This window comes from Papaver somniferum, chromosome 2, assembly GCF_003573695.1.
Source record: "Papaver somniferum cultivar HN1 chromosome 2, ASM357369v1, whole genome shotgun sequence".
NCBI classification, from domain to species: domain Eukaryota; kingdom Viridiplantae; phylum Streptophyta; class Magnoliopsida; order Ranunculales; family Papaveraceae; genus Papaver; species Papaver somniferum.
This window is the reverse complement of record NC_039359.1, coordinates 149,482,335-149,509,842: the sequence shown is the minus strand read 5'-3', so window position 1 is coordinate 149,509,842 and position 27,508 is coordinate 149,482,335. Positions and strand designations below refer to the sequence as shown.

The window sequence follows — 27,508 nt, the reverse complement described above, 5'->3', positions numbered from 1 at the left end:
TTTGCACTTTACTTTAATACCCTTTTGGTATATGTAGTTTGTTTTTGCAAATCCAACATTTTAGTAATTTTCAGTTCTCACTCTTATTAGGTTTGTGTTTCCTCGTTATTTGTTTGCTCCTCCTCCGGCAACCATAGAGAAAAGCAAACGTATGCAGCGGCGCAAGATTTATCTCTAACTTCCCCCTGTTTTTTTTCTCTCAACTGAAAACCTCTCATTTCCTTCAAACCAAATCAAGAAACACTGTTAACTACTGAGATCGAAAAGAAATTTCATCGACAAAGCTATATGAGTATCAAAAATGAAAACTTTAAGGGCTGATTGAAGTAGAAGAAGATGGTGTTTTTCATTACTGCGACTCGAACAAGAAAATGGTATTCAGGGTTAGTTACTCGATCCGCTTTATTTTTCTTCACATTAACTTACAGATCCCAATAGATTTTAGTTTTATTAATTGTTGTTTTCTTTGTGTAGATTCATAAGTTTGTTTGAAGTTTCATCAACTAAAGAAGAAGAATCCTTAACCTGGGTTCCTTTTGGGTTCTGTTGATACTTGATATTGGGTATTTCTTAAAACCCCCTTTTTTCAAGCCCTAATCTAATTTCGCATCAATTATTTCGGAGCCATATTCTTCCCAGTGTTTGAGAAAGAGAATTTTTTTCATTGAATTCTTTTATTGGAATTTCACCGAAGAAAAATGGAATTGATATTTTGTTTTAGTATAGATGAGGAGAAAAGTTCCTGATAAATACTTTGATTTCTCCGTCACTTCCAAGACAAATAATTTCGTATATTTTCTGTTTGATCCATGTGTTTTACAAAAATTTTGTTTTTTTTGTTTTGCTGATTTGGGTTTCGGTGGTGCTAAAGATGCAGAGCTTCCCCAAGTATTGAGAGGATTAATTTATGATGATCAAATCACTCCCGAACTGTATCAAAGGATATCTCCAATAATCCATGTGGAAGGCAAAGATGTCACTACCGTTTCTTGTTCTCCAATGAATTCTAGTTTTGAACTCGTAGTCGTCTTTTGAGGTTACTGGCAAAGCAGTTCTGTGAGGGTAGGATCTTAATCCTCTTAATCTTATGCTACATTTTTGTAATTTGGCTTGATTTGTTACCATTTAGTAGTTGCAACTTGCAAACAGAACTAAGCAGAGTGATACAAATGCATGAGTGGAATTAACTTTGATTTGTGTTTATCGCGTATTCATCTACATTTTTTGAATATATCCAAGTAGCTATGTTTGTTGGTTCAAGATATTTTAATAGCGGAATACCTCACTTTGACAGGTTTCCATCGTTGTGGCTTGTATGTGTTTCCAATTCTGCTGTCCAGAAACTCATGAAAATATACTGTACTTTCTAAGTTCAGTCTCATTCATCTTCTTGAAGTGTTTTGTTTTCAAATGTTTTAGTTGTGAATCTGTTTTATCATGATGTTCATCTCATGTATTTTGATGTTTTTTTTACTACTTTGATGGCTTTCTTATTATAATGCAGGGTACTTCTGGGGTGCCAAAACAATCCCAAGCACAACAGGCTGAAGCTAAATGTTATTCTTCCAACAATCGTATGGGATTGAGAGCAGGAGCTAATCCAAGTTTTACTTCGCAGGGGACTGAAGCTATAATCAACTCTATCAATGGCTCTCAATGTAGTGTTAATTAAGTGGAGTACCATTCCTGTAACAGCAGATTGTATTCTTTATTCAAGTCTTTATCGGTTCTTACACTTATAAGGTTGTTAACAGGTCTTGTAACTGTATGGCCGATATACTTGCCAAAACTTGTGATATTTGTGCCAAGTCTCGAGTCCTGGATGAATGGCCTTATGGCATTTTGCTTATGCAGTAATAAGCTACCCTCTTGAATAAAAAGTGTTTTGATGTTTTAAATATTCTCCTTTTATTTTCGTTGATGCAATTATACATTCTTTGGACGGATGTAGGTGTCCCACAGGTTTAATCCATGGAAGTACTAAAAGTATCACCTAACTATAAGTGAAGATTCTTTGGACGGATGTAAGTGTCCCACAGGTTTAATCCATTGAAGTACCAAAAGTATCACCCGTAAGTGAAGATTCGACTTTCAGTCCAAGTGGAGACAGTGACCTGTTACGAAAAACTCTATAAATACCCTCAAGTTTTGACAAGAGTTCTTCCTCCTACACAATCGCATAATCTCATACTTGTTGTTTTCTTTGCTCTCGTGTAGTTAAATTTATTAAGAAAGCAAGCAGTCAGTATGGCTTCATCTTCTTCAGTATTGTTCATACTGATTTGGATAACAATTTTGATTTCGTCAACACCTTCACTAACTTCAACCGCGACTGGTCTAGATATTAATCAAAGATTTGCTTCTTCAACAGAAGATGGTGTGGAGAATCCAAACTATCCTTCTTCCTCTTTTTCATCATCACCCCCTGCTTCATTAGCATCAGCATCACCTGGTGAGGATAATCAAAACTATTCTTCTTCCTCTTTTTCATCATCACCCCCTGCATCATTAGCATCAGCAGCACCTGGTGAGGATAATCCAAACTATTCTACTTCATCTTCTTCATCATCATCAACTGCATCAGCACCTTCATACACCCCCAACTCTGTGTCTTTTTCTTTATCACAAGATTCACCACCTCATTATTCTTCAGCATCACGCAAACTTGCTTCTTCAAACCCCACAGTCAGAGGGAAACCATCCCCTACTTTAGATGTCCCCGACACACCACCAAAGGACAGTTCTTCTGGATCTCAATTGGGCTTTTACCGCTTTTCTAGTGGCTAGTGTACTGTTGAATATCTTACAGGTCTCCTTAATTGGCTGCAAAAATAATGGAGGTGGAGGAGAAGAAGAAGGTGAGATTGCAGTAGCAGCACCAAGCACACAGACGTGTACCTGGTGCTCGTGCTGCTCCAAGACTACAGTGGTTAAGGTGATGAAAACGATGACGATGAGGAGAAATGAGGCTCCAGAACAAGGACAAGAAGTATCATCATCAGCAAAAGCAGCAGAAACAAGTGATAGTAATGTTTGATAATTCTGGTAGTTACAGTTATGACGTGTAAATGCAAGCTTGTCTGGGTTCTTCTGAGAATTCAATATTGGTTTAATTTTTAAGATAAAAAAATAGGTTACTGTTTTCACTATACGTGTATATGGGTTTACAAAGTAGTATTGGGGGTGCACCCGTTTGTATAATGGATCTCTCTCAATCAATATATATGGATTTGATTTTTATTTATATTTTTGTGTCTCTCTCCGGATCGCAATTTCATTTTATCCATGGTTTTGCTTGTTAAAGATTCAGAATTTCAGTATAAGTGGTGTCTGGTTTTGATTTCATTACAGTTGTCAGAGTTTTTTCCTTATAGATCTAACAGTGGAAAATTGTGAATGTGTTCAATTTGGGTCATCATGTTTTTCTTTGTCTTATGGTGTGATTTCGAGATCGGTTGTTGTTGTATGTGTTTTTGAATTTGGGCAGAAAAGGGTTTAATCCCAGTTTTTCCAACCCTCAATTTCCCAAATCATTACTCAATTGTAATTGATCGTCTGAACCCTGAATCACAATGGAGTTATTAAAACTACTTTACGGATCCGGTATCTGGTGATAAATTCTGAATGCAGAGTAAAAAACTCTCAGAGCCCTTAAAACTTCTCATTTCCTTGTAACTACTAATAAATCTCTCGTTTCATTCTAATGTTTGATTTTTGATTCTAGATTGATTGAATCTGATCTTGTGGGAAATCACTTTTGTGTTAGGTTAAGAAGAAAATGATAACAGTACCAGGGTCTTTGATTTGGGAGATCGTCAAGAGGAACAACGCTTTCTTCATCAAAGAGTGTGGAAATGGAAATCAAATGGTTCAGTTCAGTAAAGAACCTAACAATCTCTACAATTGCTAACTCCTTCAAACACTCTGGTAAGTAAACAAACAACTGGTCTTGTGTTTTGAGTTGTGATTTAGGTACGTTTTGATTTTATTGGTGAGATTTTACGGATTTTGTTAATAATTTTTGTTGGTGGTGATTTGGGTATTGCAGGGTTAGCGAATGCAAAGACAGTTTCAGTTCAAGCTGGAAAAGATTCGGGTGTTGTTCTTGCTACTAGTACCAAGACTAACAAACAGAAGAACCCTTCATCTTTGGTACACAAAACTGTCATGAAGAAGGAATTCAGTAGAATGGCAAAGGCTGTTGCCAACAAGGTAATTTATTAAATAAACCCTTTACTCGTGTTTGTCAGATTTTGTTATCTAAGTTTTATGATGCATATTTGGATAGCTTGATTGTGTTCGTGTAAATGAATTTTGTAATCTGGTAGTATATATGATCCGGCACGATGCAGAATAATGTATGCTTGGTGTAAGAATACGAGTTCATATTGTGATGGGTTAGCTGGAATTTTGAGTATAATTTAGTAATGGAGTCTCTCATTCTAGTTGTCATGTTTTAGGGTGGAACTGTTAATAGTGAAGCCTTTTGATACTCTGTTAGCTTAATTTACAAAGAAATTAGTCCGTGTTCTGTTTTATGTTTCAAATAGATTGAAGAGTTGCAGTATGGTGTGGTCAGTTATGTTTTGCGTCTTATTGCTTCCATCAAGGTTGAGCTGCTATGTGTACTTGGAACTGGGTTACTAGTTTTGTTAGGATTTTGATTGCTCGATGCTGGTTTTAGTGCAAGTGTTTTAAACCTACAGTGGGGTTACATACTGACCTTGTATGATTATATACTTAAAACTAGCGTTTCTTCCTTTCTCGACTACTGGTGCCTTTGTGGCATGCGTTTGGTGCTCTAGATATACTTACTCTTCTTAGGTTTTTTCTTAGTGCTATAAAATGAGTTTGGAATTTCCGCTGAAAACTTGCCACGAGTCAAGTCTAGCATGTCTTTTTGTCTTGGAGTAAAGTACTTATTTCGTCACTTCATCAATCGCATTTGCGTTCCTTTTCTTCTCCTCCCCCTCATCTTCACATCCCACTGCTATCAAAACCCCAATTCAATACACGAACTGTCCATTACAGAACTCAAGAAACCAGTCATAATCTTAATCTCTTCAGATGGGTTTCGATTTGGGTATCAATATAAACCCCCAATACCCAACATTCATCATTTAATCAGTAATGGGACTGAAGCAGAAATGGGTTTAATTCCAGTTTTTCCAACACTCAATTTCCCAAATCATTACTCAATTGCAACTGGTCTTTACCCTGAATCACAATGGAGTTGTTAAAACCACTTTACTGATCCTGGTGATAAATTCTTAATGCAGAGTGATGAACCAAAATGGTGGTTCTTTAGTAGTCTCTAAAACTCTCAGAGTAGCAGCACAAAGAAGAAGAAAATCCCTGAACTTATCATTTCCTCTAAGTATAAAAAAATCTCGTGCTTGATTCGATTCTTATGATTTATTTTTGATTGTATTTGATCTTGTGTGAAATCCCTTTCTGTTAGGTTAAGAAGCAAATGACAACATTTCTAGGGTCTTTGATTTGAGGGATCGTCAAGAGGAACAATGCTTTCTGCGGCAAAGAGTTTGGAAATGGAAATCAAATGGTTCAGTTCAGTAGATAACTAATAATGTTTACAATTGTTAACTCTTTCAAACACTCTGGTAAGTACACAAACTACTGGTCTTGTGTTGAGTTGTGATTTGGGTTTTGTTTTGATTTACTGGTGAAATGTCTTGGGGGTTTTCATAATGATTTTTGTTGGTGGTGATTTGGGTATTGTGGGGTTCAAGCTGGAAAAGATTCGGGTGTTGTTCTTGCTACTAGTACCAAGACTAACAAACAGAAGAACCCTTCACCTTTGGCACACAAAACTGTCATGAAGAAGGAATTCAGTAGTAGAATGACTAAGGCTGTTGCCAACAGGTAATTTATTAAACAAACCCTTGACCCATGTTTATCAGATTTTGTTATTGAAGTTTTATGATGCATACATGTAAGAATATGAGTTTGTGTAGATGAGGTTTGTAATCTGGGTAGTGTATAATTCTGCAAGATGTAAGAATATGAGTTCATACTGTGATGGGTTAGCTGGACTTTGGAATAATTTAGTAATGGAGTCTAGTTGTCATGTTGTCGTCTGGAACTGTTAAGAGTGAAGTCCAATCGATAGCATTTGACTTGATTTCAATCTGGGTAAACCGTGAATATGATTTGGGTACTAGATAAGACTATTACTACTCACCACTGTCAGAACATTGGAGATTAACTAATGTTGTTTACATGTTCGATAAAATGACCAAAAGCCAATTTTGCAATAAAGTTCATAGTGTTTATCAAGTTACCTAGATCAGTGACATTTATCATTCTCTTTGTGATGATGTTTACCAAAATGGGCATATCTAATTTTACTTGAAACCCATCGTTAGTTAGAGAATACACTAGAAAGATTGCGTGTATACTATGGTTACTGCCAAGGAATCAGTTTTGCCATGTTGGTCCCGACGTGGAGCAAAAACCGAGAATTGAGAATTCATGTTCTTATACTTATTTATGTAACAACTAATAATTTTATAATGCCATCACTTTATATGCATTGTTTGTATAACTAAAATATAATATCTAGTTAATCTCTGATCCTTGCAGGTCCTAGAGGAAAGCAGAGAAACTGCAACTAACCGTTCAGAAAAACTAAAGTAATATCTAGGTAAAGAGTGTTCTCTTTTCTCTGTAAAATGACCGAAGTCTCAGAAAGATGGCTTCAAAATCATCAAATTCATTGAAATATCTCCACAAATTCCTTCAATCCCAGTACAAACCTTTCATGGGTTTCTTTTTGAATGTCCACTTTCTGTTTCATTTCAGTTGTAATTTATTTCAAGGCTACTGCAGCTGATGATGGAAGGTGAAGAGACCTGAAAAGCTTACAGTAATTTGTATGCCCGGCGGAATCTCCCCAGTGTATTGCCGAGGATGCTTCTCTCTCTCTCTCACCTCTTGCAAAGACTTGTTTCACTGAGAATCTCCATGGAAATGGATTGGTCATTATGAAGCAAAGTAGGCACTCTTGGTTCAATCAGATTCTACTGCTATCTTTTCTATGTTCAGCTCAGAAAGATCCTTTGATACATTCAAGCAAGATGGACTTGGATTATCAATCACATCCAGTTTCTCCATTTTAGCCACAGAAGCAGAGAAACCAACTTATCAGCAGATTTCTTTGCTAAAAAAAGAACTTATCTTGATAGAGATCAACTCGGGCAATATCATACTTAGCCTGATGCTTTGAATCGTCTTGAATGGCCATATGCTTCCTCCAGTAGGAATCATATGATTTCTTTGCTTGGTGCATCTTCTTCTGCTTCTGCTTCTGCTTCTCTTTTTTTTTTTCTTTTTTCTTTTGTGCTTGGACTATGTATTTTGGGCATTGGCATTTTTCATGGGTTTTCTCTGGTGGGCTTTTTAGTCCTGGCATTGTCCCGGTATTTTGGGCTAAATTGATTAATGACTCTAAAGTCTAAACAAGAACGATTTTTTTAGGGACCATGGTTTTTTTTGGGGGACCATGGTCTTATTAGGCTAACCTCCATATACTTATAAGGGGTGTCCCAAAGTTAGGTAAATACCCATTTACCTTTACTTTAATTTAATTAAAACTAACTTAATAAATATATTAATCTAATAATATACATCTAATCTAAATGAATTTATTAATCAATATCAAAATCAAAAGAGCAATCGAAAATTTTTAGTTTTGAAAAAAAGTTTATTCTCTTCTTCTTCTCTCTTTCCTTGACGTTCCTCGTTCGACTGAAAAACCCATCAATCTTTTTAATTCGTTTTTGGATAGAAAAATTGAGTAGTAATCATCAAAATATGGTTTAAATGGATGTTAAAGTGGCATGTTCGGTTAGGAATAGTTTTAAAAAAAACTAGTTTTGTAACCGAACATTCTGAAACCAAGAACACGAAGAACACTTCGGTTATCACGAATTTAATTTTTCATAACCGAACTCGGAGTTCTGTTGGCTCGCAAAAAATTCTAAAACTAGTTAGTAACCGAACTCTACCCATAATACAAAAAAAAATGTAACCGAACTGTGTTATCTTTCCTACTATGTTGAGTTATGATATAACCGAACTTTACCTACCTTGTTCGGTTGGTTCACAAAAATTTCTAAAACTATCTAGTAACCGAACTCTACTCATATTCCAAAAAGAATTTTTTTCCCAATGTAACCAAATTGTGTTATTTTGCCTACTATGTTGAGTTTCAATTTAACCGAACTTGTTCCACTATGTTCGGTTTGTTCGCAAAAATTCTTGACAAACCGAACTCTTCACTAATTGCATACATGTGGAGTTCGGTTAGATATGTTGTTGGGTTAAAGTTTGCGAACCAACCGGACATTACTCTGTAAGTCCTATAAACAAAGTTCGGTAACCTGTGTGTATGGAAAAGGTAACCGAACAACTAAAAACCTCCATTAAAGAACGAGTTCGGTAACTTGCGTATATGGAAAATGTAACCGAACTACACTTTCAGATGAGTTCGGTAACCTGTTCTTCACATAAGGTAACCGAACAAGCCCAAATCTACCCTAAAAATTTACAGTTTTTTGGAAATTTGGAGCAATTCAACCAACATTATCTAAGTTTGAAACATACCTGGGTACCAAAATACTCTTCCTCCGGTTGTGGTTGGTAAAATCCTTTGTTTTTCATGTTTTCTTTCTTCATCTTCTCCAACTTTACTCTCTCAATAATTCTGCTTCTTTTAAAAAAAAACCATCTGATTTTTTAATATCATTAATTATCTTTAACTTAATCATTTTAGTAATCACTACACTAACTGTTATTAACACTAACTAATCATTACCAAAAAATTAATCAAGAGGGTAATTTAGGTATTAATATAAATATATAGATAAGGAGTGACCTAGATTTACTTCTAATGTCTTTACCCAAAATAAAACCATGGTCCCCCAAAATAACCATGGTCCCCAAAAAACCGTTCCTAAACAAGAACCATGTTTTAAGGCATACCTAAATTTTTTTGGGCATATCATATAAAGACAAAAATGGGTTATCACGTAATAATCTTAAAATTCCCCTATCCATATATTTTGCTTAATGTCAATACATCCCTTTTATTTTTTTTGATGAGGCTTCATCAGAGAATTGGATCAATTGATGAGGCTTCATCAGAGATGTAAATACCTAGATAATTCATCAATGTGTATTAACCTTGAGCCAATATCTCATGTTACAATAGTTACAGGGATCACAAAATAAATATCAACATCCTTATTGCTTTATCAATCAAAGTCACCTTGACCCCAATACTGCCTCTTTTAATATGTTGCTCACTTGCTCTTTGGCAACTTCCAATATAAAAATCTCTACGAGAGCTGAAAAACCAAAACCTTTTTTCTTTTTTGAGGTGTCTAAACGGTAACTGCACCCAGTAAAGAACAAGCATAAGCGGAAAACTAAGCCGAGTTTACAAATCAAGAAAACCCCAGAATTGATTTCAACTCTTTTTACCTTTTAAGAATTACAACAAACTCGTGCATTCTCATATAAGGTGTGGTCATATTTTCTTGGATACTTTAAAGTTTCTTGGATACTTTAAAGTTGGCTTCGTGATGAATGAGACAACAGAAGGTTGCGTTAAATCATGGAAAAAGAAATTTCCCAAGAGTCGTGCTATCACGCGTGCATCCGCGTGATAGTGTAAATGAACTCGCATATGGGAACCGTTAGATGCATATCACAGCTGTTGATCCGTAAATCAGGGAAGCTATATCATTTTCTATACATTTTATTATTTAAACACCCTGAAACCTTGTACATATTTTACATTCAGCCCTTGCCTATCAGAAAAAGCTAACTAAAGAGATCCAGATATCTCCATTTTCCTATCATGAAGTTCAATATGAATTATAGGAGTACAATTTTTCCAAAATTACCGATTTAAATAAAATTTTATTGTTTATAATAAGTACGTATTTTGATATCATACGAATCACAATATGCATGATCAGTTTTCAAATCACGACCTGTATCTCAATAACCTTCAAAATAGTCTACTGATGATCGACACCCAGTTTTCTCAACTCAATCGATTCGATACCTAGTCTTCTCAACACATCTGAATAATCATATTAATAAATTATGGGTATCGATACGGATCATCGATTAAACGGAAAACAAATCAAACAGAAATAAAGATTGCGAAGCCATTAACGTGGTTCGGCACTAGCGCCTACATCCACGGAGAAACCCAATAGGGTGAAATAGATTATGATCTCCAGAGAGTTTGATCATTCTGGGATAATATTATAGTTACACGATGAGTCCTATTTATAGGATTATTGAATCAAAAGTAAACCTAGAGTAGCAAAATACATTGACTAGGTAAACTAACTTATCTATCTAGAATAACGGAGTTACTAGCCAGAATGCGTAATCCTATGCATGACTTGGTCTTGTAATTATCTTCTCCACACGTCCGTTGAATGCACCATAAGCTAACTAACCACCTCGAACACCTCGGTGGCTAATATGTGTGCCATATAATCCAACACCCCCTCAAGTTGGACACGGAGAGAAATGAAGTGTGCAACTTGGACAATATCTTGGAAAGAAACCTTGTAAACGAAACTTTGTATGACGTACTTCGACCATGGCATGGATGCTTCATTCACGTACTTGGAAGTGGCAGTTGAACTTTATGAGATGACTTTTTTTTTTACGCCAGCAACTTGATTTAGGCTCCTTTGCCTTCTTTTCTTTTCACAATCTTCATTTTAGCATCACCATTTTGGTATTGTCCATTGTAGACAAGACATCTTGGTTTGTTGATTTTTTTTTTAACAAAGACAAGATATTGTAGACAACCAACAGCTTGGAACAGAATCAACAGATGGTTGTTTAAGAAAGTTGCCACAAATGAAAACTATAATTTCAAAAAGTTATCAATAGCTAAAACAGTTTGTTGATGCTTCTACAGGTAAGATCTCTGTGTAGAATGACAAACCATTTCTCTTTATAAGTGATTGAAAACTGGAGTTGGAATTCAAAGATGATGTACGTACAAGGTGATGGGTACTGTACATCTCCATGACAATGGTATAGTAGAACTCAGAAATGTAGTTGAAGAAACTAGGAGAAGCTCCAGTAGATAGTGGAACTGATCATACTCAAGAAGAAACATAACATTATTGTCTCCTTGGAACTTATGCTGGAAAAGCATAAAAGATGACGAATCGATTTGATCGATCAAAACCAATATTGGTGAAAGATATGTTTCAGATTATGATCAGGATATTGAGATAAATCCATCATCTGATCTTGAAAATAAAAGAAAAATTGTGGAACACTACCTGCTGAATCAGTGGTAAAGAGTATTGACCAAGTAATGTTATCGCCTTCTTTTGAAGGGTACTTCCCATTTGATTACGAAGATCCATATCCATAGTCAACAACTATGATAAAGAACTCATGAAGTTGATGATAATTGATTTCAAACTCAACATCTTTGCTTGAATACAGAAAAGACTGCTTTATTGATGAACACGTTCCTTTCATTGTACAACAAGAACCACTGCAATGGCTATAGATGCGGACCATTGCTGATCTATGGTGGAAGAAAAGTAATTGAGACTGATAGTTCTACGTGTTAGCTTGCGAAGAACACCAAAACTATTTGCTATGAGTTTCACGGAATGAAACTTATGTTTTCTAGAAACATAAAAAGGAAGAAGGGAAGTTTACTGTAACAAAATGATGTTACCAAAATCTTAAATGAGATAATATTTTCCGTAAATATTCAGAAATAAAGGATGGATATCCCGTAGAAGATGGAAAATCCGAAAATATGGAAACTTCCATAATAAATGAATTGATCACCAGATTTTGGCAAGGATTTCGAAAAATGGAGATAAATACTCATAATTACCATAAAAATTAGGCGAAGAGTATTGATATTAAGAGAATATCTTGCCGTGAACAATGGCAAAATATTAATTGAATATCATGTTCGCTATATCGACATGACATACCGAAAAAAATAGACTCATGGATTGAACGTGGGTTTGAAACCACATATTGGAGAATCCAACTGTGTACATGAAAATATTCGGTCTTGAGAAAGCAAAGCCTCAGTGAGATAACCTTGTTAAACAGATGAACAAGATATCCGGAAAACGGAATACTCTTTGGAAAATTTCCGAAAAATAGAGAAAAGTTTTCGGGATTGAACTCTTGGCAAACAAAAAAAAAACAAGGAAGAAATAAATTCCAGTGAATGGTTACAGTGAACATGATATTCAATTAATATTTTGCCAAAGAGTATTCCACGACGTGTTTGATTAAATTAATTGCTATATATAATAGCAACGAAGAAGAAAATGAAAATCAATGGAATAATTATTACCTCATCTATATCAAGGAGCCAAATACTTCAGATGAAGATTTTAAAACACACGAATCTTATATGCAAAATCGTGAATACTATACCATCTCTTTACTGTTTGATGGCTTCAAAACAAAAAGAGCATCGACTAGTTTAGATGCAAACAAAAGGGAAGAATGGAAGAAAGACACTGATCCTTCTCCAAAGTTCGAGAACCAATTTTGATGACAAGGAAATTGAATTTGATGAACTTCCCTGTTATTCAAGATACTACCTTAAGAAATATGGGTAGTAGAGAAAGTATGAGCACCATGTAAACATCAAACCAAATGCTGATAGGTGCGAAAATGAAGATTTTAATTTTGTAGCGGAAGCAATATGAGCGGATCTCCCCGCTCTGATACCATAATAAATTATGGGTATCGAGACGGATCATCGGTTAAACGGAAAGCAAATCAAACAGAAATAAAGAAGGCGAAGCCATTAACGTGGTTCGGCACTAACGCCTACATCCACGGAGAAACCCAATAGACTAACTCCTCTAGAGAGTTTGATCATTCTGGGATGATATTATAGTTACACGATGAGTCCTATTTATAGGATTATTGAATCAAAAGTAAACCTAAAGTAGCAAAATACATTGACTAGGTAAACTAACTTATCCAGCTAGAATAACGGAGTTACTAGCCAGAATGTGTAATCTTATGCATGACTTGGTCTTGTAATTATCTTCTCCACACGTCCGTTCAATGCACCATAAGCTAACTAACCACCTCGGTGGCTAATATGTGTGCCATATAATCCAACACATATATAAAGCTTGTTCAAATTTGCTATTATAATTGTGGATTATTTTTAGCCAGTGATCTGATCATGATTTTAATTGATTTTAATTGTGGTTGTGATTGTGTTTCTTTATCTTGAATAGAAGACAGAAGGCTTTACGTAGTTAGGGATTATGGACATAAACAGAAGGATTAGAAACCAAACAGGGGTTTGAAAGCACAATGATTAGAAACCTTTAAAAAATTTGTGGTGGTGGTAATACTTGGTTTCCATGAAAGCTCTTCACTTGCAGATCATGTTCAAGGAGAAAGAGATTCATAACACCTAGCATGGAGGACCGAATACTAAATTTATGTAGAGTTTATGGTTGCTATAAAAAGTAAAATATAAATGGAATAATAAATTTCACTGTTTTTGGGATCATCAATTGTTGTACAGATCGAACGGCTTATACATGCGAGTTTATTTTAGCTGTCACGTGGATGCGCGCGCGACTGCAGGACTAAATTTCCCAATGCAATTCATAACTTCATACTAAACAACCTTACTTATGCGATATGGTGGGCTCTATGGATCGAAAAAAATATAAGGACTTTTCACAACAAGAATTACGAACCAACTGATGTAATTATAGCGGTTAAATCACTTTTGTTTCTATGGGGACTCCGCTCTCAAGCTTTTAAAGGTTTGTATTTTGATGATTTGGTACATAATTGGGAAGCAAAGATTTATATGTAACTTTGCACCCAACTAGGTTCTTTTAGCACTGCAAAGTTATTCACTTTTTGATGAAAAACTAACTAAATTCTAACAATATGGTAAGGAAATGATAAAACATCTAGTGTTGTTGATTAAATTTTAGGATTTTTTATTTGCATACTGCAGACAGATATCTTTGTAAAAACCTAATTGGATACAGTTTCATTTACATTTATATAAACCTCAGTTGATTAGATAGATTTTCGCTACGATCAAGAAAGCCAAATTTGGTTTAAAACGTATTATTGTTACAATAGATAAAACATTACTCACCTTAGGTCCTCTAAGCAAAAGTTGTTGTCCAAATGAGGAAATTAAGTCGAACAACATGGCAACTTTGCATCTCAACTTTACTGCATTATTTGTGCTTAATATAGATTTTCATCACGTTTCATTTGTGGGTCTTTCGGGGTCAGGGGAAAAATGAAAGGAAAGAAGATGAGGCGTTTAATCATCTAACACCAAAAGCACATGAATAGACCTTGTTAAGCGGTTTGTTTATGCTTTCGAATTTCATGAATAATTACAGAGATTTTTCAAGCAACCGCAGAGAATCCGGATTATGATATAAGTGAAGATAGAAGATGAAAAAGGAGACGATGGATATACCTTCTGGTTTTTATTTCTCGGGTTTGAGATTTTTCTTCAGCGCTCGAGAATGAGAACCGTTTCAGTATCAAAAAGGATTTATCTATCCAAAAATATTTGCATTTATGGATTTTTCTTAGGATAATAACATCCATGGATTTATCTATTGCGAGAGTGAATCTGGACCACCACTTACACAGACTAAATTAGTCAAACTGTGCTTTATACTTTTTGGTTTTTATTGTTCGAGTTGGAGATTTTTCTACAACGCTCGAGAATGAGAACCGTTTCAGTATCAAAAAGGATTTATCTATCCAAAAATATTTGCATTTATAAATTTTTCTTAGGATAATAACAGCCATGGATTTATCTATTGCGAGAATGAATCTGAACCACCACTTACTCTTGATATGAACTTAACAAGTGGGCTTAAGACCGACCAACTATGAAAAAAAATGTGAAAGCACAAGTAGTTTGTAAGTGGGAGATAAAACTGAATCAAAAAATAACTCGTATAGATAAAGAGGGAAGATCCATACACACATTAACTCTCATACTTTCAAGCTAACATGTCGAGGGTGTGATCGTCTTGCAAAAATCATATACCAATTAAAAATGAGCACATTTCGAAAAGAACAACACTGTCATATATTACTTTAAAAATAGGCTTTCGTCTATCTAGTTGGACACTAAAAAAATATTTTCTTCGCCTATATTACTTGGACGAAGAAATATTATGTATTTTTCAGTTTGTCTTATATGGATTTTGATACCCTTTCTACTAAGTTTATACCCCATTAATAATGCTGTAAAATATGAGTGGTTCAACATGAAAGTTGGGATAAACTCAGTTAAACAAAAAAAAAACGGGTGGTACTCTATTAGGGAAACATACGAAGGCTCTCTAGGCATATTTCACGATTTTCCCGAAAAACAATTTGGAAATTCATATTCAGTTACAAAGTTAAAACTTTCAAAAATACAAGGGACAAGAAATTTTGAGATCATCCTCTCTACAAGGTTATTTTTTAGTTTTTTCATGGGCCCTATTCAGATCCTATAATTTCAAAAATCCAATTTTTGTTGTGCTTGTATATGTATTGATGGTGGTTTTTAGCCTAGGGTTAAAATCGTAAAACCTTACCTCTGAGATGACGTCACTACCACCAGTAGCGCATTTATTGAATCAATCATCATGCTTACGTAAGAATTACCAAGATACCTTTTTTTTATATACATGTGTCATGTTCACAGCAGAACCCTTAGTATTAACCGACATCATCTTCGTATATACCAAACCCTAATTCTCACGCCACCGTGCCAATGGCAAACCATGCCATCCACGACTCCGCGCCAAGGCACGCCAACCATGCCAGCCGCGTCACCGTGCCAATAGAAAACCATGCCAGCTACCTCTCCGCGCCAAGGCATGACAACCATGCCAGCCGCGCCACCGTGCCAATGGAAAACCATGCCAGCCACGTATCCGCGCCAAGGCATGCCAACCGCGCCACCGTGCCAATTGTAAACCATGCCAGCCACGTCTCCGCGCCAAGGCATGCCGACCATGCCAATAGCAAACCATGCCAGCCACGTCTCCGCGCCAAGGCACGACAACCATGACAGCCGCGACACCGCCAATGGAGAACCATGCCATCCACGTCTCCGTGCCAAGGCATGCAAACCATGCCATCCGCGCCACCATGCCAATGGCAAACCATGCCAGCCACGTCTCCGCGCCAAGGCATGCCAACCATGCCATCCACGTCTCCGCGCCAAGGCATGCCAACCATGCCAGCCGCGCCACCGTGCCAATGGCAAACCATGCCAGCCACGTCTCCGCGCCAAGGCATGCCAACCATGCAAGCCACGCCACCGTGCCAATGGAAAACCATGCCATCCACGTATCCGCGCCAAGGCATGACAACCATGCCAGTCGCGCCACTGTGCCAATGGCAAACCATGCCATCCACGTCTAAACCGTGCCAAAGCCATGCCGGCCCTGCTACATGCCACTGGCTGCCAAAACGAAAGATTGCAACAATCAACGACCAAGTTCGCCACCAAACGCATGGCAACTTGCGGCCAAAGACAAACATCACGGTTTTTACCAAAACCCTAATTTTGGCCGCAACTACACTATGCCAAAGCCATGCCGGCCCTAAACCATGTCGATGGCTGCCAAACGAAGGGTTGCAACAATCGACGACCACCCTTTCCAGCGCTAACATCTTTCATCCTTCTAGCACTAACAGCTTGCAGCTTTCCAGCGCCAGCAGCTTGCATCTTCCCAGCGCCAGCAGCTTGCATCTTTCCAGCACCAGCAACTTGCATCCTTTCCAGCGCTAACAACTTTCATCCTTCCAGCGCTAACAGATTGCATCTTTCCATCGCCATATTCTCCGCTCTACAACCAGCCAGAGCAGCTCCATCCTCACCCTTCGCAACAACGCCTTGTCTCCAACACTCCGTGATCAAAACCACGCCATCTCCGCACGATACACCTATGATCACCAGAACCAGAGTCGCTTCTGCCACCCCCAACGTTTCTTCAAGTATGACAGATCCAACCGTCATCTGAGACGCTGCCACTCCACTATCAGGGAAAGATACTGCAAGAGTCGGAATAAGCCGACTTCCTTTTACCACTGTTGATTTGATGGAAAGACAAAAGATTCTCGTAAGGCTCAGACATACGTGTTTATATCTCGGAAATAGATACCTATTGAAAAAGCGGGGGTCTAACAACACCACCCAATATTTCGCTTAGCAATATGTATGGACTAACTCCGAAATACTTTGCTATAGAATCAACTAGACAGTCAGACTCAATCTAGATAAAAGTATCTCAAGAAGTTAATATCTCTCTCTTGATTTGATTTTTACTCAAGCTAAAAACAATAGCGAGTCTTTATCAAATACAAGGAATAACTTGGACGGTACCAAAGACCAATGTCCAAGGATCAATCAATATCAATGAACAACCAAAGGTTGGATTTCCAATTGATGTTCACAAACGCACAACCTGTATTATTTCAATTATATAAAATATAATGCGGAAAAGAAATAACACAGACACCAGAAATTTTGTTAACGAGGAAACCGCAAATGCAGAAAAACCTCGGGACCTGGTCCAGATTGAATACACACTGTATTAAATCGCTACAGAAACTAGCCTACTCCAATCTAACTTCGGACTGGACTATAGTTGAACCCAAATCAGTCTCCCACCGATCCAAGGTACAGTTGTACTCCTACGTCTCTGATCCCAGCAGGATACTGCGCACTTGATTCCCTTAGCTGATCTCATCCACAACCAAGATTTGCTGTAATCCAAAATCACAGACTTGATAATAAAAAGATCTGTCTCACACAGAAAAGTCTATCGAAGGAAAAATCTGTCTCCCACAGATAAACCCTAGATTTTGTTCCGTCTTAAGATATAAAATCAAGGTGAACAGGAACCAATTGATAATCCGGTCTTATATTCCGGAAGAACAGCCTAGATTAATCAATCACCTCTCTACAATCCTTCCTGACTACACAGGCTGTTTGTCGAGGAATCACAAATAGTGAGACGAAGATGTTTGTGACTTCTTTATCTTGCATGTTGGAGAACTCTCACGATCTCAAGACAATCAATCGATTGTACTCGTACGATAGAAGATGCAAGATCAGATCACACAACTGCGATAAAAGTAGTATCAGTCTGGCTTCACAATCCCAATGGAGTCTTTAAGTGGTTAACCTGGTTTTAGAGAAGAAAACCAAAGGTTAAAGGAGAATCGACTCTAGCTAGCGCAATAGTATCACATAGACGTGTGGGGATTAGTTTTGCACAATGCTAGATGTCTCCTTTATATAGCCTTCAAATCAGGGTTTTGCCTTAGTTACAAAGCAATCCTTATTCACCATTAGATGAAAACCTGTTTAGATTCAAGCTAATATTTCTCAACCGTTAGATCGAAAACTTAGCTTGTCACACACACTTGGGTAGACGTTTACTGGGTTCATGAAAACCATGCCCAAACGTGTATGCGTATGTTGGTTCAACATAGTAACCCAAAAAGGTTAACCATATGAGCATTTCATATTAACCTTGTTCCTCTTCACCATAACTAGTTCAATTGACTCAAATGAACTAGTTAAAGAGTTGTTCAATTGCTATGAGATCTTATGTAACTACACAAGACACAATTGAAACAAAGATGATTCGATTAGATTAAATCGTTTCATGAACTTTATAGCCACGGTTTGCATAAAGCATTCCTTAGTAATTTAAGTTTCATTTTCAGAGCACATCTTTAGATCATAACCTCTTAAGTTCACAAACAAGTTAGCGGACTTAAGTTAATCGGTTGAGTTTTCCAAACTCAGCAGAAATTCTCGAAAAGAGAAATTCCGTCAGTGCGCGGACTGGGTTCGCGGACTTAGCACACAAACGAGTTTTCCAGCAGAAATTCTCGGTCAGAACTTCCGACAGTTCGCGGATTGAGTCTGCGGACTGGGTTCGCGGATTGAGTCTGCGGACTGGGTTCGCGGATTGAGTCTGCGGACTGGGTTCATGGACTTGGCTAGCCAATTCCACAATCATTTTGATTTCTCTTGATCAACAAAGTTCGAAAACTTCGGTTCAAGGAATACATGGTTATGTAATCTAAACTCTCGCTCCAATCATTGAGACATTCTCAGAGGACGCTATGTAGCCGTTATTTACAGACCGATTCATGTCAGAGCAATTCTCAAAGTGATTTAAACTTTTCATGACTTTTGTCACTAGGTGAAGATAAACTTGATCAAAGCGAAACGCTTTACCAACACATAATTTCGAGATATAGATAGGAAATGAATACTCAACTCGAAATGTCAAATGTGTATGATCTAGTCTATATAGCATACGACTTTTGTCTCATAAGAAGTAGGAGATAGAATAGATAGACTTTTGAGTGATTGATAAGTTCAAGTCTCCACATACCTTTTTGTTGATGAAGTTCCACGGTTTCTTATATAGATCTTCGTTGTTGTATGATGAATCGCCATGAAGTCCTTGAGCTCAACTACACTTTTCTATCGTAGTCCGAGACTTAGATATGTAGGCTAGAAATCAAGCCTCATATTTTTGATCACTAACATTGACAAACATGCTTGAGATAGCAACGCATGCGAGGTTGACCGATCTATGCTCTAACAATCTCCCCCTTTGTCAATTTTAGTGACAAAACTATTAATACATACAGAATACAAAAAAGATAAACTTTAGTGGCTCTATTCCATAGTCTAATCTTCAATGTTCCCTGAAATCTTCGTCCTTCCAAGTACTCCAATGTTCCCAAAGGTTGTAAGTTTAGCATCACCGTTGTTGAAGATCTGTAGCAATAACAATGAGAGAAATCGAGATTCTCGATCATTATTATACAGTGTCATAGTATTATTATGTAACATCAAAGTCCAATTGTATCACGACTTTAACAATAATACTACGGTGATATGTATCACTCCCCCTTAGTCAATACTCCATCTCGATCATGGAAACCACTCCCCCTTACACAATGATCCGAAAACCATATGTTTTTGTAGTATGAACTACATTATTTCTCCTTTTTTTTCAATAAAATTGGCAAAGGTACAAGAACGGGTTCTGATAGGCGCATTTATGTGCCTAAATTTTCCGTTGGTACTCGTTTTCGTCCTTATTATGGTGTTTTGTGTATTTTTAGGTATTTTTGGAAAATAAATATTGTTGGAAAAATCGGCTCGAAAAATCACTCGGAAGACCGCCGGAGGACACTTGCTATACGGAGCCCAGATTTGGTTAAGGGGAACCTCAATTACTAAGGGGCACTCCAAAAAGGCAGCTGCTATTCGCACCCCACAACTGGTTATGGGGACACCATCTTCTTCGTTTGAAACTTAAAAACTGGCGGGAAAAATGTGGCAGCTCTCTGAGAATTTTCGATCGAAATTTGAAGATGTTATAATGTGATTCAATGGCTAAAACTTCACGGGAACACTTGACTGAGATATACAGGCGTGGTATGGGCTTCAAAATCATCCGGATTTGGTTGGATAATCGGCAGTGAAGAAAACAGGGTTGCTCAGGTTTTGGTTGCTCCATCACGAGTTCTGTGTAGTTGGCGTGTGGATTGATAGAGTTTTACTTCTGGTGGAACGTGAAAACAATGCCCTGAGAGTATATCGACATCAGCAGGCGTGTGAAGAGGCGAGAAAGGAAAGAAAATTTCCTTTATTATTTTTTCTTTACTGTCGAGATATGGGAAGATTTTTTGGAGTAATGAGCGAAGATTCTTAGTCCAAAGGTGTATAAATAGGCTACTGGGGTCGAGCAGAAGAGGGACGGAGAGATTGGGAGAGAAAAAGTGCACCACAGAGCGAAAAATCAAATTTGCAGAGCTGTCATTTCTGCTGCTGCAAAACTGAAGAACACGAAGAACGTACCTGCACCAGCAGTCGTTTTTGAACAGTGACAACGACTCATTCTGTGGGTCGCAGTTTACAGGCAGACTTAAAAACGCAACAGCAACAGTAACGGCTCTTTCTAACGGCTTTTGCAACCATTTATAAGTGTTGAAAACCCGATTTTTATTATAATTCTCCCTTATTCATCATTTGTAACCCTTTGAGCATAAATGAAATCAACTTTTAAGCGTGTTTCCAACATGATGAGCGGCTAATTCTGTCGTAACCAAGGCAATGGGTGAAGCTATTCACACATGAACAATGGGTAACTATTTCATTTTCTCTAATATTTAATTATAATTCACTCAATCACTGCTTTTGCAGAGTTCTTAAAAGTTTACATAATTTTCTTCATTAGTTGTGACTCAATTAGATAGGTTATGCTTTGGTTAGATAATTTATGCTTAAGGGATACAATTAATTTTTGGGAATATGTTTGATTATTTGTGGATTAAGAAATAAAGGATTAAAAGGATAATTAGAGTTATGAAATATTTGACATCATTCATGTGTAATAGTGGATTCTAGTGTCTTGGTTATTTTCCAATCACTTGAAATCAATTTTGAGTTAAGTTTTCTATATTTTTAAGTTCTATTAAGTCTAGAATTCATTGCCTTCACAAGCCTCAACGAACTCTTTACTACAACATCTTTGAAAATACCATCAATTTTTGGCGCCGCCGACGCGGACTTGTCTTTAGGATAGAGTTTTTAGATTTTTTTTTTTTTAGTTTTTTTTGTTCTTCTTTACGTTTTTGGGTTTTTGTCTTTTCCTTTCAGATTTTGGGAATTTGGAGCGAAAGAAATTTTTGGAAAAGCTTTTGGCGAATATTTAAAGACTTGAAGTAAAAGGCAAAGCGAAAGGAGCTAAAGAAGAAGAGTTTTTTTTATTTTATAAAAAAAGAGAAAAATAAGAGAGTGTTATTTTATTAGATTGTATTAGTTTTTCTTTTTCTTTTTGCACTTTATTTTTTGGACCTTTCTTTTGGACTTTGGACATTTGGACATTAATTTTTTTTTAAACCCTACAGAAGGGTAGATTAAATATTAAACTATTTGCAGAGAAGGACGGTGGTTACGATATCACCTCGGACCATCGGGTTCGTACACAACATAGGAGTTGTGGCCCGAGTCGACGACAACGGTTCATCCCCCGTTTGGAACGGGAGGTAAGTTTGTCGAAACACTCGCGAATCCCCTGTCAGCGAGTTACTGTATTCCTTCGTTTGCATATATGCTGAGGAACTGAAAACGGTTGTTTTAAATTCCTAGTAAAGGGCAAGGACTGGCCATACAAGATAAGGCTTCGGATTTCATCACCGTTCTCTTCTTTCCTGCCTTAGAAAAACGAAACCAAACGCGAACCTAAGCTTTAAAATTTGGAATAGAACGAGACCTATAGAGTAACGATCTTAGTAGGAAAGTCGTTCGAGAAATATTGGTTACTCTTTTAGCATACTTCGAAGTTCATGATGGTCTCTGTGAGTTGAATGCGTGACTACGCCTCCTTGTGATAGCGGTGAGGCCTTGGGTATCAAAGCTCCACTGAGCTTCCCTCGCCTCAATTCAACTTACTTTGACTCGGATTGACTCCAGAGGGGTTTGCTTAAATTGTAACGAATTCCCTTTCGAAGGATTAGAAGCTGGTCTAGAAACAATCTAAGTGGAGCCATCATGCTCTTTGTTTGCTAGAATTCAGTAGGTTTGCTGTGGTGGAGTCAGCCTTGTTTGTGTTTGCATAGAACTTTCCTTCCCTTTTAGGGATTTTCTTTTTAGTTTTGTTTTTCTAGTGTATGCCCGAGGTAGAACGGGCTTGGAAAAGAAACACTCTAGGTCGTCTGATTAGTGATAAACCTAGTAGTTCTTCTTGTGAAGGCAGGGAGCTCGAAGACTCTTCTTTAGAGAGCCCCGTTTTTTGAAACTTCAGTTTTGAGAATATGCTTCTTTGTGAAGAAAGTACTCCTAGTCCTTTGGTAGTGCCAGAAATGGCAACTTTAAAAGCTTTGTTGAACCCAACTAGGACCTCTCGTCCTTCTTGTATCAAGTTAGCTGAAACCGTGGCAAATTATGAACTCAAACCTAGGACTGTACAGATGCTCCCAACCTTTTTAGGAAAAGAGAATGAGAACCCCTATTTTCATATTACGGAATTTGAGGAAGTGTGTAGTACTCTGAAAATTAAAAACCTTAGTGATGATGCACTGAAACTTAGGTTATTCCCCTTTTCCTTAAAAGATAAATCCAAATCTTGGCTGTATAGTTTGGATTCTGGGTCAATTGAAACCTATGAAAAACTTACATCTGCCTTTATACATAAGTTTTTCCCAAGGCACAAAACATCATCTATTAGGACACAAATTTGTACTTTTGCTCAACAAGAGGGAGAATCTTTATATAGGTATTTAGAAAGGTTCAATGACTTAATATCTCAATGTCCTCATCATGGTTTAGAGAAGGTTAGGTTAATTCAGATCCTCTACGAGGGCTTAGATTATTCAACAACAACCATGGTTGAGTCCTTATGCACAGGTGGGTTTGAGAATAAAACTGTTGATGAGGCGATGACATTTTTGAATGAAATCTCCAATAAGACCCAACAATGGGAAAATAATAGGGACCCCAGAAAACAATTCTTCTAAGTAGAGGAAATGTCAATAGGGTAGAAGGATCCTATGAGTCAGATGCTAAAATAGCAGCCATGGCCAAAAGGTTGGAAGCGTTGGAATTAGGTAATTCTAGTGGTACTAATGGTAGAATAGAGCCTTTTTGGGAAGGCCATACTATTGAAGAGCAAGCCAATGCTATTTATAACAACACTAGATTCGATAACCGTCAGAAGTTTGACCCTTATTCAGAAACCTATAACCCTGGCTGGAGAAACCATCCCAACCTTTCTTGGTCTAAGGGCCAGAATCAAGGTCAGTCTAGTAACTCTCAAGCTTCCCCAGGTTTTGTCTATCCTAAGAACCCTTCATCCCCGACACAGTTTCAGAACCCTTCGGATAAGAAGATTATGAGTTTAGAAGAGTCTCTTGCTTTGTTAACTCGTAATACTATGCAGTTTCAGCAATCTGTTGCTCAAGGTATGGAAGAAAATAAGAGAATAGGTCAGGCTAACTCTCAGGCTATTTCCGAGTTGAAAACCCAGGTTAGTCATATAAATGAGTCTTTAAGAGAAATAGGTAAATTTCCTAGTCAAACTCAACCAAACCCTAGAGGAATTAATGAAATAGGTGAAAGACCATCCGATCATGTAAACGCTATTAAAACCCTTAGGAGCGGTAGAGAGATAGACAACAAGGTTTCCATGCCTAATAGTGAACATGCTGTAGTTCACCCTTCTGAGCCAGAGAATGAGAAAACTGATAGAGTCTCCAAAGAGACCAATGAGGGTCCTGCTGAGCCCGACTTTGTTCCCAGAGTCCCGTTTCCCCAGCTGCTAGTTCCGACTAAGAGGGACTCCAACTTTAATGATATATTGGAGGTTTTTAAGCAAATTACTATCAACCTACCGTTGTTGGATGCGATTAAGCAGATTCCGGCTTATGCCAAGTTCCTTAAGGACTTGTGTACACGAAAGCGTAAGCTTAGTGTCCAGAAGAAAGCCTTCCTAGCTAGTCACGTGAGTTCCATTATTAAGAATACCACTACTCCTAAGTATAAAGACCCAGGGTCCCCTACCATTTCTTGCACAATAGGTAAACACCGTGTTGAGAAATCTTTGCTTGACTTAGGAGCCAGTGTGAATTTACTTCCATACCATGTGTACCTTAAGCTAGGACTTGGTGAGATGAAAACTACCCATATGAAACTCCAGTTAGCTGATAGGTCCGTTAAAATTCCTCGTGGTGTGATCGAGGATGTTCTTATTGAGGTCGACAAGTTTATTTATCCAGTGGATTTTGTTATCCTAGATACCCAACCTGTCCCTGACCTAGAGAACCAAATACCGGTGATTTTAGGTCGCCCATTTTTAGCAACATCCAATGCGATCATTAACTGTCGAACTGGTATTATGAATTTGTCTTTTGGTAATATGACTATTGAGATGAACATCTTTCACATTAGTAAGCTGCCCCATGAACTGGATGACTCGAGCATAGAAGAGGTGAACATGATAGGCACCTTAGTAGAGGAGTCATTACCAAACACTTTGATAGAAGACCATTAGAGAAATGCCTAGATCACTTTGGGATTGATTTTGATGATGATGATGTGATTAATGAGGTGAATGCTTTGTTAGATTTAACCCCTTTGTTAGACACTAGTAATGGATGGAAACCTAAGTTCGAACCTTTACCCGTTTCCGAGTCTACCCTAGTTCCTTCGTTGGAAAAGCCTCCCAAGTTGGACCTTAAACCATTATCAAATACCCTGAAGTATGTGTTTTTAGGACCATCTGAAACTTTACCTGTAATTATAGCATCCGACTTGTATAGTGATCAGGAAAGTAGGCTAGTGATTGTCCTTCATAATAACAAGGAAGATTTAGGGTGGACCATAGCAGACATTAAGGGTATAAGTCCTACTGTTTGTATGCATCAGATCTATTTAGAGGAAGATACCAAACCTTCTAGGGAGATGCAACGTCGACTGAACCCTAATATGAAAGAAGTTGTTCGAACCGAGGTTCTGAAGCTGTTAGATGCAGGCATTATCTACCCCATTTCAGACAGTAAGTGGGTCAGCCCCGTTGAGGTTGTTCCCAAGAAATCCGGTATTACTGTAGTCCAGAATGATAACAATGAGTTAATCCCAACCCGAATAACCACGAGTTGGCGTGTCTATATTGACTATAGAAAATTGAACAAGGTCACTAGGAAGGACCACTTTCCCCTTCCCTTCATCGACCAAATGCTAGAGAAATTAGCCATTATTGATTTTTAGATGGATACTGCGGTTATAGACAGGTTCCTATTGCCCCAGAAGACCAAGAGAAAACCACTTTTACCTGTCCCTTTGGTACCTTTGCGTATAGACGCATGCCTTTCGGCCTATGTAATGCCCCTGCGACCTTTCAGCGTTGTATGATGAGCATATTTTCTGACATGGTAGAACGGTTCTTAGAGATCTTTATGGATGATTTTCAGTGTTTGGTTCGTCTTTCGATGAGTGCTTGCATCATTTGTCATTAGTTTTGACTAGGTGTAAGGAAAAGAATTTAGTGCTTAATTGGGAGAAATGTCACTTCATGGTTCGTTCAGGAATTGTTTTAGGGCATATCGTATCTTTAAAGGGTATAGAGGTAGATAGAGCCGAAGTTAACCTTATTAAAACTTTACCGGTCCCAAAAACCGTAGAAGGTATTAGGTCATTCTTAGGGCATGCTGGTTTTTATCGTCGATTCATTAAGGATTTTAGCTTGATTTCTAGACCTCTTTGCAATTTGCTTGCAAAAGATGTTAAGTTTTTCTTTGATGATGCTTGTTTAGAGGCTTTCGAGAAGCTTAAAACTTTACTCACTACCGCCCCCATAGTCCAGGCACCCAACTGGAACCTACCCTTTGAAATCATGTGCGATGCTCAGATTATGCTATTGGTGTTGTGTTAGGTCAGCGACAAAACAAGTTACTTCATGTAATTTACTATGCTAGCAAAACTCTGAATGATGCCCAGTTGAACTATACCACTACGGAGAAGGAACTGTTAGCCATTGTGTTTGCCTTAGACAAGTTTAGACCCTATCTCTTAGGTTCTAAGATCGTAACATATACTGATCATGCTGCTTTGAAATATGTTTTTTCTAAGAAGGATAAGAAACCTAGATTGATTAGGTGGATCCTTTTGTTACAAGAGTTTTCTCCGGACATTAGAGACAAAAAGGGTGCATAAAATGTAGTAGCAGACCACTTGTCTAGACTTGTTGTGGATACCCTTAATGATTCCCTTCATATAAGGGACAGCTTTCCTGATGAACAATTGTTCTTTGTTACCCAATTACCTTGGTATGCGAATATAGTGAACTATCTTGTTACTGGTCGAATGCCCCAACATTGGGGTAAACAAGAGCGTTCTAGATTTTTAGCTGAGGTTAAGCACTTCTTTTGGGATGATCCTTATTTGTTTAAGTATTGTCCAGACCAGATTATTAGGAGATGTATACCTGAGAGTGACCAGTCCAGTATTATTTCCTTTTGTCATGATCATGCGTGTGGAGGTCACTTTAGTGCTAAGAAGACTGCTGCTAAGATATTGCAGTCTGGATTCTATTGGCCTTCGTTGTTTAAAGACTCCCACAGTTATTGTGTTACTTGTGAATGTTGCCAGAAATTAGGAACCATTTTCCGTAGGAACATGATGCCCTTGAACCATATTTTAGTTGTCGAGGTCTTTGATGTGTGGGGTATTGACTTTATAGGTCTGTTTCCTAATTCTTTTAGTAACCTATACATCCTTGTCGCTGTAGACTATGTCTCTAAGTGAATTGAGGCGGTTGTGTGCAAAACCAATGACCATAGGGTTGTGATTGATTTCTTGAAAAATAATATTCTTACACGTTTTGGTACACCGCGAGCTATAATT

General features: G+C 37.5%; 1 protein-coding gene and 1 pseudogene across 1 annotated transcript; both read left to right on the top strand.

Moving 5' to 3' along the window:
* The first annotated feature begins 86 nt into the window (after nt 1–86).
* On the top strand, nt 87–7,539 carry LOC113349431 (annotated as a pseudogene).
* LOC113352209 (mucin-13-like) lies at nt 2,248–3,037 on the top strand. The gene is made up of 2 exons (XM_026596054.1): nt 2,248–2,685; nt 2,810–3,037. Exons 1-2 carry the CDS (start codon nt 2,248–2,250, stop codon nt 3,035–3,037), a joined length of 666 nt encoding a protein of 221 aa, XP_026451839.1.
* Nucleotides 7,540–27,508: the final 19,969 nt, after the last annotated feature.

What these genes read in the sequence shown, in the direction of transcription:
- LOC113352209 (XM_026596054.1), top strand. Translation starts at nt 2,248, where the DNA reads ATGGCTTCATCTTCTTCAGTATTGTTCATACTGATTTGGATAACAATT. An exon ending in TTGCTTCTTCAAACCCCACA is followed by an intron (nt 2,686 to 2,809) that starts GTCAGAGGGAAA and finishes AATATCTTACAG; the next exon opens with GTCTCCTTAATTGGCTGCAA.